This window comes from Polyodon spathula, chromosome 3, assembly GCF_017654505.1.
Source record: "Polyodon spathula isolate WHYD16114869_AA chromosome 3, ASM1765450v1, whole genome shotgun sequence".
Taxonomy (NCBI): Eukaryota; Metazoa; Chordata; class Actinopteri; order Acipenseriformes; family Polyodontidae; genus Polyodon; species Polyodon spathula.
In genome coordinates, this window is record NC_054536.1 from 17,782,258 (window position 1) to 17,800,989 (window position 18,732).

General features: G+C 36.9%; 1 protein-coding gene across 1 annotated transcript in view; it reads left to right on the plus strand.

The window, feature by feature from the left end:
- The window catches only part of cntnap2a (contactin associated protein 2a), a 471,866-nt gene that overhangs the window by 381,729 nt on the left and 71,405 nt on the right, over positions 1 to 18,732 (plus strand). Inside the window, exon 15 of the mRNA XM_041244554.1 lies at positions 1,620 to 1,747. Within this exon, the coding sequence (XP_041100488.1) occupies positions 1,620 to 1,747 (128 nt within the window). The remainder of the gene's footprint in view (positions 1 to 1,619; positions 1,748 to 18,732) is intronic.

An 18,732-nucleotide genomic window follows, 5' to 3' on the forward strand; every position in this document is an offset into this window, starting at 1 on the left:
AGCAAGATTTTCTTTTTGTATGGTAGATAAAATAAGATTTGAAAACCATGCACACATTTGTTTTGTATTATTATTATATTTATTATTATTATTATTATTATTATTATTATTTATTATTATTATTATTATTAATGCTGCCAGACTCAACAACTGTATGTAAGTGCTGGGTTGTTTGCACAAAATGTTATGGAGCTGCCATATTTGCTGACTGCTGGAACTTAATTCCCCAACAATACCAGCACAATTTTAAACTTTCATGTAGTATTGAATGCAATGTAGGTCAGTTAATTATTTATGCTGATATATGCTGATTATCATATCAGTATATATTTAGACTTATTGCCACAGGCATTTGCAAATACAATGTAATATTCTAATTAATTGAACTATGAAGGAACGATAAGACATACTGGTATTTGTAATTAAGCAAAGTCAGACATTACTTAACCTTGTACAAGCACCTTTAACCTAACCCACATACATTGCAGGAATGATTTCTGAAAATGCATTTCATGTTTGCAGGGGGAAAAATAATGGGGACAAATGATGTACACTCAGGATTTATATGGAGCCAAACGCTTTAGGAATATTCTCACATCCCACACCTCCAGCAGCATCTACACATATACCTACAGTAATTCTAACTTTAAATCACTGCTTTTCCTCTGGCGATTATATTAATTCTAACCTTAAATTCCTTTTTTACAGATTACAGAATTGTTATTCATTCCCGCAGCTAGATGGTTGAAATATTATTCACTGTGAAACAGATGTTACTGAAAGTTTGGTTCCTCCTGGAAAATTTAGAATTGTATGAATCGACAACTTGCACAAATAAATTCATTTTAATTAAAATGTACCTAATATGTTAAAATATGCTGGTGTGACAGAAGAGAATGGCATTTGCCAGTTGTTAATCAAAACGTATGAATCATTTTTCCTGATAAATGTTTCCATCAACAGGGTCAGGGTGCAAAACAACCAAATCATGGAAGAATAATCCACTAGCATCTCATGCCTTTCACCTCTGAAGGCATGGGATCAAACCAAGCACCAAGCCAGAGCTCTGAAGGAAATCTCTTAATAATGATGCTGATACCCAAAAATATTGAAGATATTTTTTAGATATGCGTTTTGTATATTATCCAATTGTAATATGGAAATAAATAGCACATGTTGGGATGATTTGTCTAACATGGGATTAATATTGTTTAATTCAAGATGGTGTTTCTGGAAGCAGTCTACATTCAAGAATGATCCTGTGCTTCAAACACTTCCCTGACCCTGATCAGATTTTAATAGCAGCCATCAGATCATGGGACAAAACATGATCACTCTTTTCCTTGATTCAGTGAGCAGAGTCTACAGGGTAGCTTCCAGTACTGACAACCCTTGATAGCTCTCAAAGGAAGAGTATTTAAAGGAGCTGGTGCCCTTTGCCTATACTTTAACTTCTCCTATTTCTTGGGAGCCTTACATAGGCAGCATCGCCATAGCTGTTTACAAAGAAACATTTACGTTATTAGTTTTCCAATTTGCTGTTGATAAAGCTTCCCTTTCTGAACTTCTTTTAGACAGTTTCAGATCCATGCACTAACCCTTTGGTTGTGTTTATCTAGGAGACAGGACACTGGACTTTTAACCTACAAGGACCACTTGCCAGTCAGCCAGTTGGTTGTTGGAGATGTCAATCGGCCAGGTTCTGAGGCAAAGCTGGATGTTCGACCTTTACGTTGCCAAGGAGACCGTACGTGCTAACTCTTTTTGTTTTTGTTTTGTCTTTTTAAATGTTTCGCACATTGACAAACATATTTCAGACTGGTGTTTGGAACTCTGGATTATAGCCTCAACATCTTAATCAAGGGTGTAGTTTACCTGTGGTGTCCACTAAAACACAAAAATCCATCTTTTTATTTGATAGTATTGTGCAAGAAAAGGGTTTCTTAGGGTTTCACATAAGTTCATGCATGAACATCTGGTGTATTCCAGATGATTGTAGTATGGTTGTGAAAAGTGTGTGTGTGTTGGTGACTTGGTGATGGAGTGGTGTGGGGGGGGGGGGGGGGGGGGGGGGGGGGGGGGTCACTGCCCTAAAGGACGGTCCTTTCCACCTTTAAGGTTTATTCCCGTGTGATAACAACCCAAATACATACTTAATGTCATAAACTCTGTTATGCGCATGGACATTTTTTGCAGATTCCTTTCCTCCAGCTAAAAATAAACTTGAATAAGGTTCATAGGTTCAAGAGAAGTGTTTAAGAAAATACTGTAATTCAAGCCTGTAATATTTTGTCAGGAAGAGAAGGAAGAGAATATATTATTAATATTACTGCTTAGAAGTTGAATTTTGATCTGCATTTAGTTTTTGTCACTTGTGAATAATAAATCATATAATATATATATATATATAATATATCTATATATCATATATATATATATATATATATATATATATATATATATATATATATATATATATATATATTTCTATATATACCAAACTCACCCCAACGTCTTCATAAGTGGGAGAATTTTCACAACAAACGTAACAAACCTTGAATGCCAACTTTTCAAACAAACTTTTTTATTCAAAGCTGTAGTGGTTAAACTGAACACTGTTATATGAGGAGGAGGTTAAATTTCAGTAAAACTTGCAAAGAAAATGTACAAAACGAAATTTACTGGTTACATAAGTATTCAGCCCCTTAAGTCAGTACTTGGTAGTTTGTCCATTCTTCATAGGCAAATTGCTCCAGTTCTTATAAGTTTGTTGGGGATCATCGATGGACTGCAATCTTCAAGACTCGCCATAAATTTTTGATTGGATTCAAGTCAGGACTTTAACTGGGACTCTCAAGAACATTAATTCTCTTCTTGTTCAACCACTCCAGTGTAGCTTTGGCTTTGTGCTTTGGGTCATTGTCCTGCTGAAATGTGAATTTCCTCCCCAGGTTCTTGGCTGACTCAAACAGGTTTTCCTCAAGGATTTGCCTATACTTTGTACCATCCATTCTCCCCTCTATCCTGACAAACTTCCCAGTCCCTGCTGAAGAGAAGCATCCCCACAACATGATGCTGCCACCACCATGCTTGACAGTTGGGATGGTGTTGACTGGGTGATGTGCAGTGTTGGGCTTGCGCCAGACATAACACTTGCAATTTAAACCGAAAAAGTTAAATTTTTGTCTCATCTGACCACAAAACCTTTTTCCACATGTCTGCAGTGTCGTCTACATGCTTTTTCACAAACGCCATATGTGCTTTAAGATAAGGCTTTTCGAGTAATGGCTTCTTTCTTGCCACCTGTCCATATAGGCCAGCTTTGTGTAGGGACTGGCTTATTGTTGATGTGTGAACACTGACTCCCATCTCAGACCCAGAACTTTACAGATCTCTCAAGGTCATTGTTGGCTACAGAGTGACATCCCAGACCAGTTTCCTGCTTGCCCGGCTGCTCAGTTTGTTAGGGCAACCTGATCTAGGTAGTGTCTTGGTGGTATGATGCATCTTCCACTTCTTAATAATGGACTTCACTGTGCTGAGAGGGATAATCAGCACCTTCTAAATGTTCTTGTACCCTTCTCCAGTGCTGTGCCTCTCTACCACTTTACTCTTTGTGGTTGCTTTGTTGGATCACTATGTGAGTTGCAGTCTTTATATACCTGAGGGAAATTATCTACAAGTTAAACCACTTTGAGTACACACAGGCTGAAACCATTTCACTAATTTTATGACCTTTCAAAGAAATCATTTGCACCTGAGCTGATTTAGGGCTGCAGTAGCAAAGGGGTTGAATACTTATGCAACTGAGATTAGTTTTTTTTCTGTGTAAATCTTACTTACTTATATTCTATATGCTTTTTTTTTTTAACTCTATCAATGTGGAGTAGTTTGTGTAGATTCTACATGTAAAGTCTAATTTGAAAGCATCGTGGAGTACAGTCAGATGAAAACAGAACGTGAAAACTTTGCAGGGGGGTATATACTGCACAGCCCTGCACTATAGCCACCCCTGCCCTATAGCAAATGACTATATGACAGTGTTACTGTAATATAATAACTGGCTGAATAAATAAATCACCTATATTCAAAATGCCGAAATGACAGTTCAGAACGACCAGGCTTCTGGTTAGGAAAAGGGCACAAGATAATAATCTAACACTGGCTCTGGCCTCTGCTCACAGGTTGAATGGTCTTGGTTTTTGTGTGCTGTGTACAGTCACAAATAATGTATATCTGCATGCTTAACTTTTTAAAAACCTACATCAAAGTACTGCTTAATAGAAAACAGGTCTTGAAGGGAGAAAGGTTGTGCTCCTCTAATTGAAATTACCTATGAATCAAGTATCTAATGAAAAAAGATTAAAGGTTGAATTTTGAGGTACTTATAGACTTTTGATGCCATTGAAACTACACTTACAGTTCTTATTTATATCTAACTCTATTGTGTTTGTGATGTAATGTATTATATAGTTATTCCTTTCTATTTAAACCTTCATATGTATATGCTCCTGTCCCACAGAAATAATTTTCAAGTTTCCTGATGATACTTTCAGATACTTTGTAGAATCTCTACCTACATATCTCAAAGGCACTAACCATATTTTTGCAAATACAGTGAAAATGTCATTCTCTTCACAATGGATATCAAAAGCCTCTACACAGTTATCCCCAACATAACTATATAAGCACTTCCTTGATAAACAGACAGTAAAAGAACCTACAACCAGTATTCATCTGAAACTTGCTAAACTTGTCCTTTCATTGAATTGTTTTTCCTTTAATGGAGATTTTTTTAAGAGGTGTCAGTCTTTTTATAGGATAGATTGAAAATAAAGTTTTTCAAGAGTACAGAGGAAATACACTTATATCTTAGATACATTGATGACATATTTGACATCTCAATTAACACTAATGAAGAATTTAATTATGTCATTCGTTTTATTGACCTGTTCTATCCAGATCTGGGGTATACATTGAACATCTCTACAAATAAATAATTTTTAGACATCACCATTGCTGCTTCTAATTCTGCCTTCACCACCACAATTTTCTACAAAGAAACAGACTCTCATTCATACCTGAGATAGGACTCTTCACATTCTCCATTCCATACTCCCAGTTATTAGGACTGAGATGCATTGGAGTGATGATAGTGATTTTTTAATGAAAACAAATAAAATGTGTGCATTTTTCAGAAACGTTGGTCCCAGACACAACCATAAGGGAAGCCCCGCTACATGTATCTACAATAAGCAGAAAGGATGCTTTGTACAAAAGCAACACAGAATACTAATAATTGTATTCCCCTAGTTCTTACCTATCACACTGTGACCACAAAAATACAACGTATCATACAAATAAATTATAGTATACTCCAATAAGATTCCTCTACAGCTATTTTCAGTAATCCGCCATCTATGTCTTACGAAAGAGACAAACATCTAAGAGAATTCTAAGTCCATAGTAACATGCGACAAACATCAATACAAACACATAAGACTTTTTTTTCAACAGCCCCCTGGCAACCACCTTGTTGTTTGCATTATTTTTCTTCTCCAAGGTCATATAAATTGCAGCCCCCTATCCCTGGTATTTCCAGTACACAATGGTATGTTATATAGTTAAAGATAAATGGGTTGTATTAAAATGTTAAGCTTGACTTAGTCTTTCCAGTGACATTTTGAAAAACAAAATGTATTGTAAATCCTAGGCCATATTCACTAGAAGATAAGAATGTGTATTACAAAATGTACGAAGGAGGACTGAAAGGTCTGCTTTGCTTTTTCACATCAAATTGTACTATTTATTGGATAACAGGAAATTAAAGCACTTAAAAAACATCACACCTGTGAAGGCACTCACCGAAAGGTGTGTTAACTAGTGGACTATTTGCTTGTAATCCCATAGGAACCAATACACTTCTGGAGAGTGCATTACATCATTAGCTGTGACAGCCATTAATCCCTGACTTTTCTTTTCAAGTTGCATTTATAATGTATTTGAGGTCAATTATATCTAAAACAAGTTAAAATATGGAATGCTATTTTTTCTAGTGAGCTCTGTTATATGTGACTTAATCAGTATATTAAATATTCAATAGATCTGGATAAAGGTGTTAAAGTATCTGATGCCATCTATTGGCCAGACAAAACATTTACAGTTTTTTACGATTGCTTTGACTCATTTTTCAATACAGCAACCCAATGTGCACAACTCTTAACACATAATGATAAACTGAGTGGTAAAATGCAACCATTTAGACACATTTTTTCATGCTAACATACAACATGCAAAACTGTAAATCACCTCTTACAATCATAAAGTTGCCCTGTTAACCATTAGGACTTATGTCAAATGCTAACACTTATCTGGTAGAGTTCTTAAATATTTGATCACCTGGTAACAATTGGGGGTCATTATTGCAAATCACTTACTCCACGTGAGAATGCAAGACAGCTTAATTGATAATTAGCTCATCACTACATAAAGCTCTGAGCTTTCTATTACTGTAGTTTTTGTTTTGTTTTTCTTCCCAACAGCAGTATTCGTGATTGTTATGAAAGACTCATTTATGTTATTGTGTTTCAAAGATTAAAAAGAAAATGTTCAAACAAAGTTTCTGATGTTTTGGACACATTATTTGCTTTTGGTGTCTTTATTGCTGCATGGTTGACTCCACTGCATTCATTTTGCAATGTATACAGGATTTTGATCAGTAGTTTGGGTTTTGGTCATCTTTGGACTGCTACATGATATTTGATACAATTGTGTAGAATATCACTGATGGCTTACTGTACATTATTTAAAATATGTTTTATTCTGTACATTGCTATAATTTGCTCATTGTAATGTTGATCGTTTGAATATGAGCAAATGACAAGTTTAGACTTTGTTTTGATTTGAATTATTTTGTGTTGACAGCATTATTTGCTAATGGGTTTTTCATTTAGCAATGCTTCAGTGATTAAATTTCAACGATCAAAACATCTGATGTTTTGGTGCTATGGTTTGCTTTTACATGATGTATTTCTCTCATTTGACACAGTTGTATTTATTTTGCACTCTGCATGGGATTTTGACCCCAAACAGTGCAGTTCAGCATCTTGTATGCACATTGGAACAATTTATTGAAAAATGAGTCAAAGCAATTGTAAAAAACTGTAATTCCAGCTGCTTTGAGTGTACATTAACTAGCTAGATAGTGTATGCATGTATATTATTACAGTAGAATATTTACTTTTATTATGACTGTATTTCAGGAAGGGCAATATCTAAAAGTGTAATTTATGTGTGTTGTTTGTAAATGCAGTTTTTGGTCCATTAGTAATCCCAGTATTTCCTGTTAGATTTTGAGATGTCATATTTTTCAGTTTTCGTATATGGAAAACTGCAAAGCGGTATGTTATTCATTATGTTAATGTAACATTATTCATCAGGTTTCATTCGACTTTATAAAGCAAAATTAGTTAATTATATATGGTGATGCAAAATATTTGGGCATAGCTGTACAGAAAATGTTTTTAAAAGTATTTATACAAGCAAGACTAAACTATAATATATATATTATATATATATATATAATATATATTATATATATATAATATATATATATATATATATATATATATATATATATATACAGTCTGTGTAGTTTTAGTTATGTTCAAGAAACTAATGGTGAAGGAAAACAGTAAAACCATTATAATACTAACATGAACATTAGCTGCTATTTAGAACAATAGTTTAGTATGTTCAGAGATAGCGTGGTCTATTTAATGATGATGAGGTCACTATTTAAAATGCCAGCTTACATAAAACAGTCTGATGTGAGATGCTTTGCACCTAAATATTGACCATTGGTGCTGGTACAGTAGCACGCTGGTTCCAATGTGGTACTATGCATTAGAACTTCTACTTTCCATTGTTAAGTTGTGTTTCATATTACCCTTTATTTAGGTTAAAGATCCAGGCTAAGAGCCATGCAGTGGTATTATAGGGGGTCTACCCCTTGGCTTGTTTTAGTCTGGTTAGTGACCTTGACAAGTTCAATTTATATCAAACCAATGCTTTTTTAGATTGTAGCAAATTCACAATGTCGGAGAAGAGTTGCACTTCATAGATTACCTTCTCTGCTTATTTCTTGTCAATATGGTGAAAGCATTAACTGGGCAGACACATGGCAAATTACATTTAATATAGAAAAGTGTGAGGTACTGCACGTAGGCAATAAAAACGTGCATTATAAATATCATATGGGAGATATTGAAATTGATGAAGAAATCTATGAAAAAGATCTAGGAGTTTATGTTGACTCAGATATTTCTTCATCTAGACAATGTGGGGAAGCTATAAAAAAAAGGCCAACAAAATGCTCGAATATATTTGGAAAAGTGTTAAATTTAAATCAAGGGAAATAATGTTAAAACTTTACAATGCATTAGTAAGACCTCATCTAGAATATTGTGTTCAGTTCTGGTCACCTCACTACAAAAAGGATATTGCTGCTCTAGAAAGAGTGCAAAGAAGAGAGACCAGAGTTGTTTTGGGTTTAAAAGGCATGTCATGGAGACAAGCTTAAAGAATTGAATCTATTCAGTCTTGAATAAAGAAGACTATGCAGCAATTTGATTAAAGCATTCAAAATTATGTCAATGTCAACCCAAGGGACATTTTCAACATAAAAAATGAAACAAGGTCCAGGGGTCACAAATGGAGATTAGACAAAGGGGCATTCAGAATTGAAAATAGGAGGCACTTTTTTACACAGAGAATTGTGGGAGTCTGAAACCAACTCCCCAGTAATGTTGTTGAAGCTGACACCCTAGGATCCTTCAAGAAGCTGCTTGATGAGACTCTGGGATCAATAAGCTACTAACAACCAAATGAGTAAGATAGGCCAAATGGCCACCTCTCATTTGTAAACTTTCTTATGTTTTTATGACTAGAACAATCCAAATGCTGTACTTTGTTCCCCTTGTCTCACACTTTCCAGATCTTAATAGCTCACACATTCAAGGCTATACCTGAAACCATTGTCGCATTTGCATTTAAGGTCCTATTTGAAGAAAGCACAAAGTCTGTCCCTTTTCTTAAAAAGAATAAAACATTTTGAAACTACCAAGAATGAAAATAACAATCAAGTTAACTGTTCCTGCACGTTTTCATGAGTCAAAATGCTTGTCTAAGTATATTAGTATTACTACTGTTTCTACTATTCAAAAAGAAGACAACTGCTTATTCATTTTAGCCAGGCTGTTGCTAACAATCTGTAGGCTTGACAGTAAGGTTTTGCCAGAGGGAAGTGACAGAGATTAGAAATGGGACTGTAAGAATAAAAATGAGACAACAAAGCTTTGCTACATCTTTACTACATCCTTCAGACTGCTTGAAAAGTATCCATTATTTACTGATGTCTAAACTCAGATTGGACTGCGCTTACCTCTGCAGACCAACTGTAGGGAGCTCTGTCATCTGATAGAACATCAGCTGGAACTTTAATCACATCAACATGTAAATCTGTAGAGATAAGTAAAGATACTGTATTGTATTTCAAAGCAGTTCTCTGTCACACTTCATGATGAATTAGTGTTCAGATTAGGTTTTAACATGAATACGTTTAGTGTTCGCTATATACACAATGGTGCGTTCTCTTTATAATGTGGTAGTGTATTTAAGAACATAAGAACATCAGAAAGTTTACAAACGAGAAGAGGCCATTCGGCCCATCTTGCTTGTTTGGTTGTTAGCAGCTTATTGATCCCAGAATCTCATCAAGCAGCTTCTTGCAGAATCCCAGGGTATCGGCTTTAACAAGATTTCCAGACCCTCACAATTATCTGTATAAAAAAGTGCCTCCTATTTTCGGTTCTGAATGCCCCTTTGTCTAAAAGTTGGGACCCTTACTTAAGATACTGGGCTATATTTAGATACAGTATACTGAAAGAAATATAATAAATTCGCTGTCAAACATTTTGATTAGAAGCCTTTATCAATGTCTTCAAAAGTTGGAATGGTTTGAGATCCACTGTCCATACTATTTTGGAGTGTGCACTCCACCCCTCATTGATAAAGTGTGAATGGTCTCTTAATGGTCACATTAAGAGGAGTGGATGTGTGCTAATATGTGTTATTTTCAGTTGCCTGCAGTTTGTGTTATAATGAGGAAGCAATGTGTACACTGCTTGCAGTTAGAAATCTACTTTGTATTCTTTTAAATGTGAATTTTATTTGGAAATCTGGTGTACAATAAAAGGCTATGAACAAGAGACTTCTACCGCAATGTTTCTCAATTTAGTAGTTTCAGGACAAACCCCCCTGACACAGAATATGAGTTTAAAGATTTTATTTATGATAATTCAAATGCAAAGAGTGTATATAGAATATACAAAATAACATTGGTCATAATATATTATTATCACACGATAATTTATGTCTCTCAAGTGGTGCTTATCAAAACCAACGAGAGACATAGATTATTGTGTGATAATATATTCTGACCCATACATTATTCTATTTATAATACACTATAATCAGTGTACTACAGGGAAGACCTCCATGTGGTCTGCAGATTTGCTCATTCTGAATAACATGCATGGGGTGACCTTTCTTTGTTGCCAGGCAAGAAAGTGAAAACTGCCAGCTGATCAGCTGTTTGAACAAACCCAGGGATAATTAATCCAGGCCCTCACCTTGACACATCAGCCCCTGTTATTTCGTCCCAAAGGATCTTAGCAAGCTTTTAGGGCACTTCTGCAGAGCCTCACAGGCTGACACACACAACCTCAAAAAAAAAAAAAAAAGGAAATGCTCTATACTAAATAAAATCAAAATCTACACTGATTTTTATTTTATTTTTTTTTGCAATTCCTTTCTGTCAAAAAACATCACTGAAAATTTAACATAAATGTTATTTTCCTTAAAAAGGTCTTTGAGTGTTAGATGAAGAAAATTGCCCAATTGTTTTTTTTTTTTTTTTTTTTTTGTTTTATTATTATTATTATTATTATTATTATTATTATTATTATTATTATTATTATTATTTACATTTTATTTAATTTTCTTTTTTTTTATCTAGTCAAGATGCAAAAGATCATCAGGGAAGCAGACAGTCGGAAAGCCATTTGTTAGACTCTGACCTTCCAGTTTGTATCCTCTAGCTGTTTTACATCACATTGTTAATGGAGTGTTTGGGGCTTGGGGGCATGTGTCAGTTAACAGTGCTTTGACAGGGTATGGCAGCAAAGGCAACAAGAGGCAAGGGTACTTTGTTACTTCCTGAGTGGCAGCATACAGAAAGCGCACAGGCGTCGTTTGTCATTGGGGGTCGGGAGTTTAGTTAATTTGGGGTTCTCTTGGTATTGGTTCCTTGTCAGTACTTGAGCCACAGTGTTACCCATGCTTGAGTGGCATTTTCCACAGTACATCTGGATCAGGGGCACATAAAGGAAATGAATACCCCTATGGTGCACCAGCCATATCCTGTCCATTCCTATTACATAATAAAAATGTGGTTAAAATGTAATGTTACAACATATATATCAACATAAAGGAGAGTGAAAGAACAATATAACAAATAAGCATATTTTTTAAACATCAGTCCATGCCTAACCATGACCAGCTGCACAAGTACTGATCCTGTGGGATGTGGGAGGACTTTGTACAGGTATTGATAAGACAACATGGAAAGCTTGTGGAATGAGTGTTTCACATGCCTGTATTGTACAATGCAATTATATTATCAATCAATCAATCTTTATTTTATATAGCGCCTTTCATAGTGGATCACCATCACAAAGCACTTTACAAGATACAGTAACAACAAGAAAATCCATAATATTTTAAATACAGAGAAATGCATAATGCATAATGCAAGACGGGGTGTGATGTGATCAGGCTGATGATGAGATGAGGCTGTGTTGGCAGATGAGGTGACCCAAGGGAAGCATGTAGATATTGAAGAGAAGGGGCCCAAGAACAGATCCTTGGGGGACACCACAAGTGAAAGGGTTTGCAACGTCACTGCGTCTAGCATAGAAAACAGACTGGTAAGAGGTATGAGGACATCCAGGAGAGACAGGTTCCAGAGATTCCAGCATATGTCTGAAGGCAGTCAAGAAGAATGTCATGATCTATGGTGTGAAAAGTGACTGTTTGGTCAAGGAGGACAAGCACAGAGGGAGCACCAGCATCAGCATTGAGCAGATGATCATTCACGATGCAGAGCAGAGCAGTCTCAGTACTGTGATGTGATGCAGTGTGAGATGTTTCATCAGCTGACTGGCTACAGCCCTTTCGAGAGTTTTTTTGAGAAAAGGGAGATTGGAGATGGGACGGAAATTAGATAGGTCAGCCAGGTCAAGAGTAAAGGCAGCAGGAACTGAGCCAGAGTCCAGGGACAGATTGAGAGTGCGCATAATGGAGGGAGCAAGATCAGAAGCACAGAGACAGACAAGGTTAGTCACCCAGGGGTCCAGGGGGCATGTGGCAGTAGTTGATTTGAACAGTAGGCAGGAAACATCAGCAATGGATGAGAGGGCAGAAGGAGGAGAGGGCAGGAGTGACAACCAGAGGAGTTGTAGTAAACTGGGTTTGTGGTGGGAGAGTGTAGAATAGATGTTGTCGATTTTGTTCCGAAAGCAAGAGGAGCAATCATGACAGGTAAGAGAGGAGGATGAACGGGAGTTGAATCTGTCAGTGGCTGGATGTAGGATTTGGTCAATGGTCTTAACCTTTAGCGTTCCGTTTATTCAGCGCTTGTCAGGAGCGTCAGGTCCAATTTATTTTCACACGCGCTGTTTAAAAGTATTTTTTTTTCACAGTTAAACAGGTTTAAAAGGCACTGCATATCAAAAGGACATCAGTACTGCATCTCCAGCCAAGCCCCGCTCCTTGTTTGCTGTATTTTTCACATACTTCTTCATAGTCGTGCATACTGATAAATCCTCTCCTGATCACTTGTTTTATCACCAAACTCCTCAATAATGCGATCCAAGTAATTATTTTATTACTATAACATCTCAAAAAGCTCTGCAGATGTCTGTGATATTCTTTGAGCACTGGATGCGGATCTCTGTAATGCAGGGGCTATGTGTCTTGTTCAGATCTGCCCCTTTTTTTCGGCTTCTCTCAGCTCCTATCGGTCTCCCTCAGCCATTGAAAGGTTTTCTCTGCTTTTTCCGGAGAAAAAATGGCTAGTGACCTGTGCTTGCCATCTTTTTGATGATGTCGGACGGGGTCCAACATTGGACTGGAAAGGGAAAATTGTAATGTTGGGCCTGGTCCAACATAGGACCACAAAGGGTCTGTGGAAGAGCAAAGCTCTGCCCTTTTAAATTGGCAGGGATGGGGTTAACTTCCCCTGCCTGCCTGGGTTTATTATGTTCAGGTGGCTGGGGTTGATTAGTTGATTAGGTTGATTAACGATCAATCAGCGCCCAGCCACCTGATATAAAAGGAGGCCTCTGCTTCTCATTTGGGGAGAGGGAGCTGAGGAAGCAGGTTGGTTTTTTTTGGTTGTTTGGAGAGCTTGAATCCAGTGAAGGCATTGCCCAGCCTGGAGATTGTTATTTTTGTAAATTTTGCTTTTTGTCTTTCTTTGTGTTTAAATTGTTTTGTTTTGGCCCTTGTGCCCTTTCATTTTGTGTTTTATTTATAATAAAATAGTTATTTTTTTGAACTGCAGTCTGTCTCTGGGCCTCTATCCACTCGCCAGCCTGCCACAGGGTCCCATAGTTATGATTTCAGAGAAATATTTCACCCTGGCCGCGGCAAGCGCACACCTGTAGCTTGTGAGATGGTCGCTCTGTGAACCATCAGTCTAGACGACCTCAACTTGCAGTCAAGCTTGCGGCAGGTAGACTTAAGCAATCAAAGTTTGAGGGTGTACCATAAGCAGTTTCGATCTTTCTTGATGGTTCTGGTTGTAAGCAGGGCAACAGTGTCGATGATATGAGTAAGCATGGCAACGTAGAGTGTCACAACATCATAAACTGAGGATGGGAGAGTACCAGTCAGAGGGGATGCAGAGACACATTCTGAGAGTTTCAGAGGATTGTACACAGAATGCAAGATTACACGCCTTCCATAACTTTTAAATTTAAGCTGCTTATAATTAAATTTTTACAGTTTGACCATTAATACGGATGAAACTGATTCAATTTAGTATGTGCAGCTCCCAGTTATATAAGAATCTGTTTTATCTGAGTAATATTGTTGAGATGATTTTATCAGACTCAGTCTTTACAATTTCATATGCATTGCCACGTATAACTAATTAGCAAACATCTACAGGCAGTCCTAATCTTTTTGTGTGTAAATAATTGCACTTCATTGTTTATGCATTATAACAGTAAGGGTGTCTGTATGACATGATTAATATGAAACAAGTGTTTATATTTAATTAAAAAACAATGTCAAATATAAAACAACCATTAGCAACGTTAATTATAGTTTTACACAAAAGGGTCATTCTGTACTATGCTTGCTTTACATTGTGAGTTCACATGGATAATATTTCTTCATCTTTTTTTCTTCTTTTTTCTTTGTAATTTAATCTGACATTTTGTTCAGGCCTTTAGTGAAACAAACCTACCACCAGAATACCAATGTTTCATTAGCCTGACAAGAATGATGACTGGAGAGATATTAACTGAGCTATTTCATGGCTTTACAGAGCTTGTGTTGACCCTGAGTTGATTATTACATGAGTTTAATTAAATGCAGATTACATCCACATGTAAAATATTTCCAATAATGAAACATCACAGAATCACCACACAATCATTATAAATCCAAAGGTGAACCTAAAGATTGGTAAATGCTAGGACTACAGACTCAAGTGTTCAGTTCAATTTTATTTTTAAGTATCAATACAGAATTTGTACAGTTTCCGACATAAAAATAGTGTTTATGCATAGTTTTCAATGAAAAATATAAATTAAAGTTTTAGATCAGTGTGAAGAAATGTTTTTCCATTTCTTTAAACACCCTCCCAAGACTGAATACTCCCTCAAAATGGTACATTAAAATATATGAAAAAATGAATATTGCCACAAAATTAAACCCACAAAGACTTGTGAATATAATTGGTAACATTAAATGTGTGAGGGAGTCTAAAAGATAAACACTATGACTAATGTCTTCATCAGTGTACATGTTGTAGTGATTATATACCTGTATGAATTTGGTGAGAATGGCACTCATTAGTATAATGGTCCAAACATGAGTGGTGGGTGCATTAATTAAAGGGTCAAGTTGGAGAGTTGGTATATTTTAAAACGAACGAATGGTCGAGAGAGACAGAGGTTTTTAATAGCTACAAGTATGCAAGCTTGAAGTTTTTCAGAAAACATTCCTCTTTGTGACATTTTTGTAAAAGTAAAAAAATAATAATAAATAGTACATTTACAAAATTAATGAAAAAAGCTCAGAAGATTAATTTAAGGAGACTCGATGCCAGCTAAGTTATGTCTTACTAGCTTTGTAAATTCCAACCTGGTTCCACTGTAATTACTTATTGTTACTTTCTGGTGTGGTTTTATCATTGGGCTGCTTTTAAACAACATAAAAATATCGACTACATGCTAAAAATACAAGAGATTGATGGTCAGAGAATTCACCATACTACCAAAGTGTCCTTTCTTTTGGCGCTTATGCCTTTACCAAGCTGAAAGGTTGAAAGCATAATAACTATGTATTCTAAGCATTAAGCCTGACACAAGGTACAGGATCATTCCAGGCATCTTGATCTATGGCAATGTCCTAAAGCGCTTATGTCATTGACAAGGGAATTTAATAGCATAATGAGTTATTTCCCATATGCAGTGGTACAGTTAATCTAGACTAAAAGGCTTACAAAGCACAGAGCTTTCTCTGAGACCTCCACTTTTTCTGATCAATTAAGTCATTTCTCCATAAGCCTTCATACTTAAATTAACCTAACCTTAATCTTGTAGCTGGTTGTTTGTAAACCCCCAGAGTGAAGATTCTTCTGTACCTATATGAAGAAAACCAAGCCAGTCATCATATAGTGCTGATGGATCAACTGCCTGCTTGTTGTTAAAAATGATAGAATATAAAACAGATTTAAAAGCTTAACACGCCACAATGTTCTTGGAAGGGGGGTCAGTGTCATTTTTATGATCAAGAGCCATTTTCATTATTCAATTACAAAAGCCAAATGAGGCTTTGCAGCTCATTATATTACCTCTTTGTGTAATATAAACTCGGATTTCATATGAAGTTATTGTCTCTGTCAGATAATACTGATTCTTTGGCTTCCTCAAGAGTAAATTCTTATATTTTCAACACTGTTGTGACATAGTTGTCTTACAAAACTAAAATAAATCAACACATAAGCCATAGTTAACAAACGTACCGAATCACCTCTTGCCTGTAATAAGCCGGTGATCATAACTAGATGATCATAACATCTGCGATGCTGTCAGATGACCATTCACTTATCCAGCTACTGAACTTCAGATTCACAATGACGTATGTCAGCACTAATGAATAGGATCGGTTTGAAGCTTCCCCCTGTTTTTTTTTTTTTTTTTTTTTTTTTTTTTTTTGTGGTGACATGGATTTACATTATATCTTATATAACTTTACCTTCCCTGTTTTAGGACACAGCAGTGTCCATGTTGGAGTTTTTGGACATGTGATAGGAATAGATTTGACTATCCTTCTTGTGTAACTTTAAAGGGAAGAAACTGAGAAAGATACTTCCTTGTCAGGTACCAGCCATAGCTTTTCCAGTGCCACCACATACAGTCCAGTATTTGACAGCGCTGTGATGGATATGGTAACACAGCTGTGAAAGGACAGGGATATGAATGTATTTTGTTTGTCAAACATACTGTATGAAGTCACTGCACATTGAAAGACAAAGACCACAATTGGCACATTGGCACACACATGGCCCATGAATACATTTATGCCTTCAAGATCACAGTAATGTGCCTGCATCTTTAAATAAGAATACTGCAGGACTGAGGCAGAACTAGAACTAGGATCATACCTACAAACATGACGAAAATGAAAACTTAATAAATGGCTAAAGACACCAAAAAGGGAGGGACACAGAAATATAAAGCTTTCAAGGTTTTCAGAAAGGAAATATGTTGTATAAGTGCCTGGTACATTAATTGATTAATCTACAAGCCTATTAGCAGCACATTTCCATTAACCAATAAGGTATATAAGCCTATTTCGCAAACTCAGTCTTGCCATGCTTTCAAATAACCATCGCTTCCGCAACCACCACCATCCCCTCACACCCCAACCACCAGCACCTCACACCCCAACCACCAGCACATCACAATCCAACCAACACTACCAGCTCACACCCCAGCAACCACCACCTCACACCCCAACCACCATCCCCTCACACTCCAACCACCAGCACATCACACCCCAACCACCACCTCAAACCCCAACCACCACCACATCACAAGCCAACCACCACTACCAGCTCACACCCCAACAACCACCTCCTCACACCCCAACCACCAGCACATCACACCGCAACCACCACCTCATTCCCCAACCACCACCATTTCACACCTCAATCATCATCCCCTCACACCCCAACAACCACCACCTCACACCCCAACCACCAGCACATCACACCCCAACCACCACCTCATTCGCCAACCACCAGCATTTCACACTCCAACCACCACCACATCACAACCCAACCACCACTACCAGCTCACACCCCAACAACCACCACCTCACACCACAATCATCATCCCCTCACACCCCAACAACCACCACCTCACACCCCAACAACCACCACCTCACACCACAATCATCATCCCCTCACACCCCAACAACCACCACCTCACACCCCAACCACCACCATCTCACACCCCAACCACCACCACCACACACCCCAACCACCAACATATACGATGCTCCTTTGCCTAATATTTTTTGTTCACCAGGATGAACACGTCACATAGATGTATTATTTTATTGTTTGTTTTTTAGCAGGCGGCACACGGATGCTCCAAGGGATATTTTTTACTCTACTTATTTGTCTTCATCCATTCAGTGTTTTAATGGAAATTGATGATATTTTGTATTATAATAAAGGTGTCTATTTACCGCAAGATTGTCCTGACTGAAATACTACCTGATGCTCTCTAATGTTTTGATTTGAATTAAAACAGATGAAGTAGTATTCCACCTAAGAACGGTATTAAAGGGACAAAGGCTGAATAGGTATTTTAGGGTTGAGCATTGAGGCATTGTGATCTAGGAATGGAAAAAGCTAATCACCTTCCTCCAGTATTGGGCCACTTTGAACTTTGAAATCTAACACAGGTTTGGCTATGCAGCCATAAAATGGGTTATAAAAAATAGCATCTGTTAGAAATGTTTTCTATGAGCAGAAGCTCAAAAAGTACAAAACTGTCTCAGTGTACTACAGTCTCCCATAAAACTATTGAGCTGAAAAACAAGTAGAAAATAAACTGCATAAGGAAATGGAAATGCATTGACAGATAAACAGTTTCTGTGCAGTGTCTGTTTTTTTTTTTTAGTATATTGCAGATGGCAAAGTACCGCACACATTCTATTACCCCCATTCATCTTCATCTCTGTGTTTTGTTTCTGCCTTCTCAATGGGTCCCTGGCTCAGAGACTGTGCATGTGCTGCAGATATCATCTTTCTGCCCAGAAAATGATAATGAACTGTTGCACAAAACTGGGTTCAGCATCTGCAGC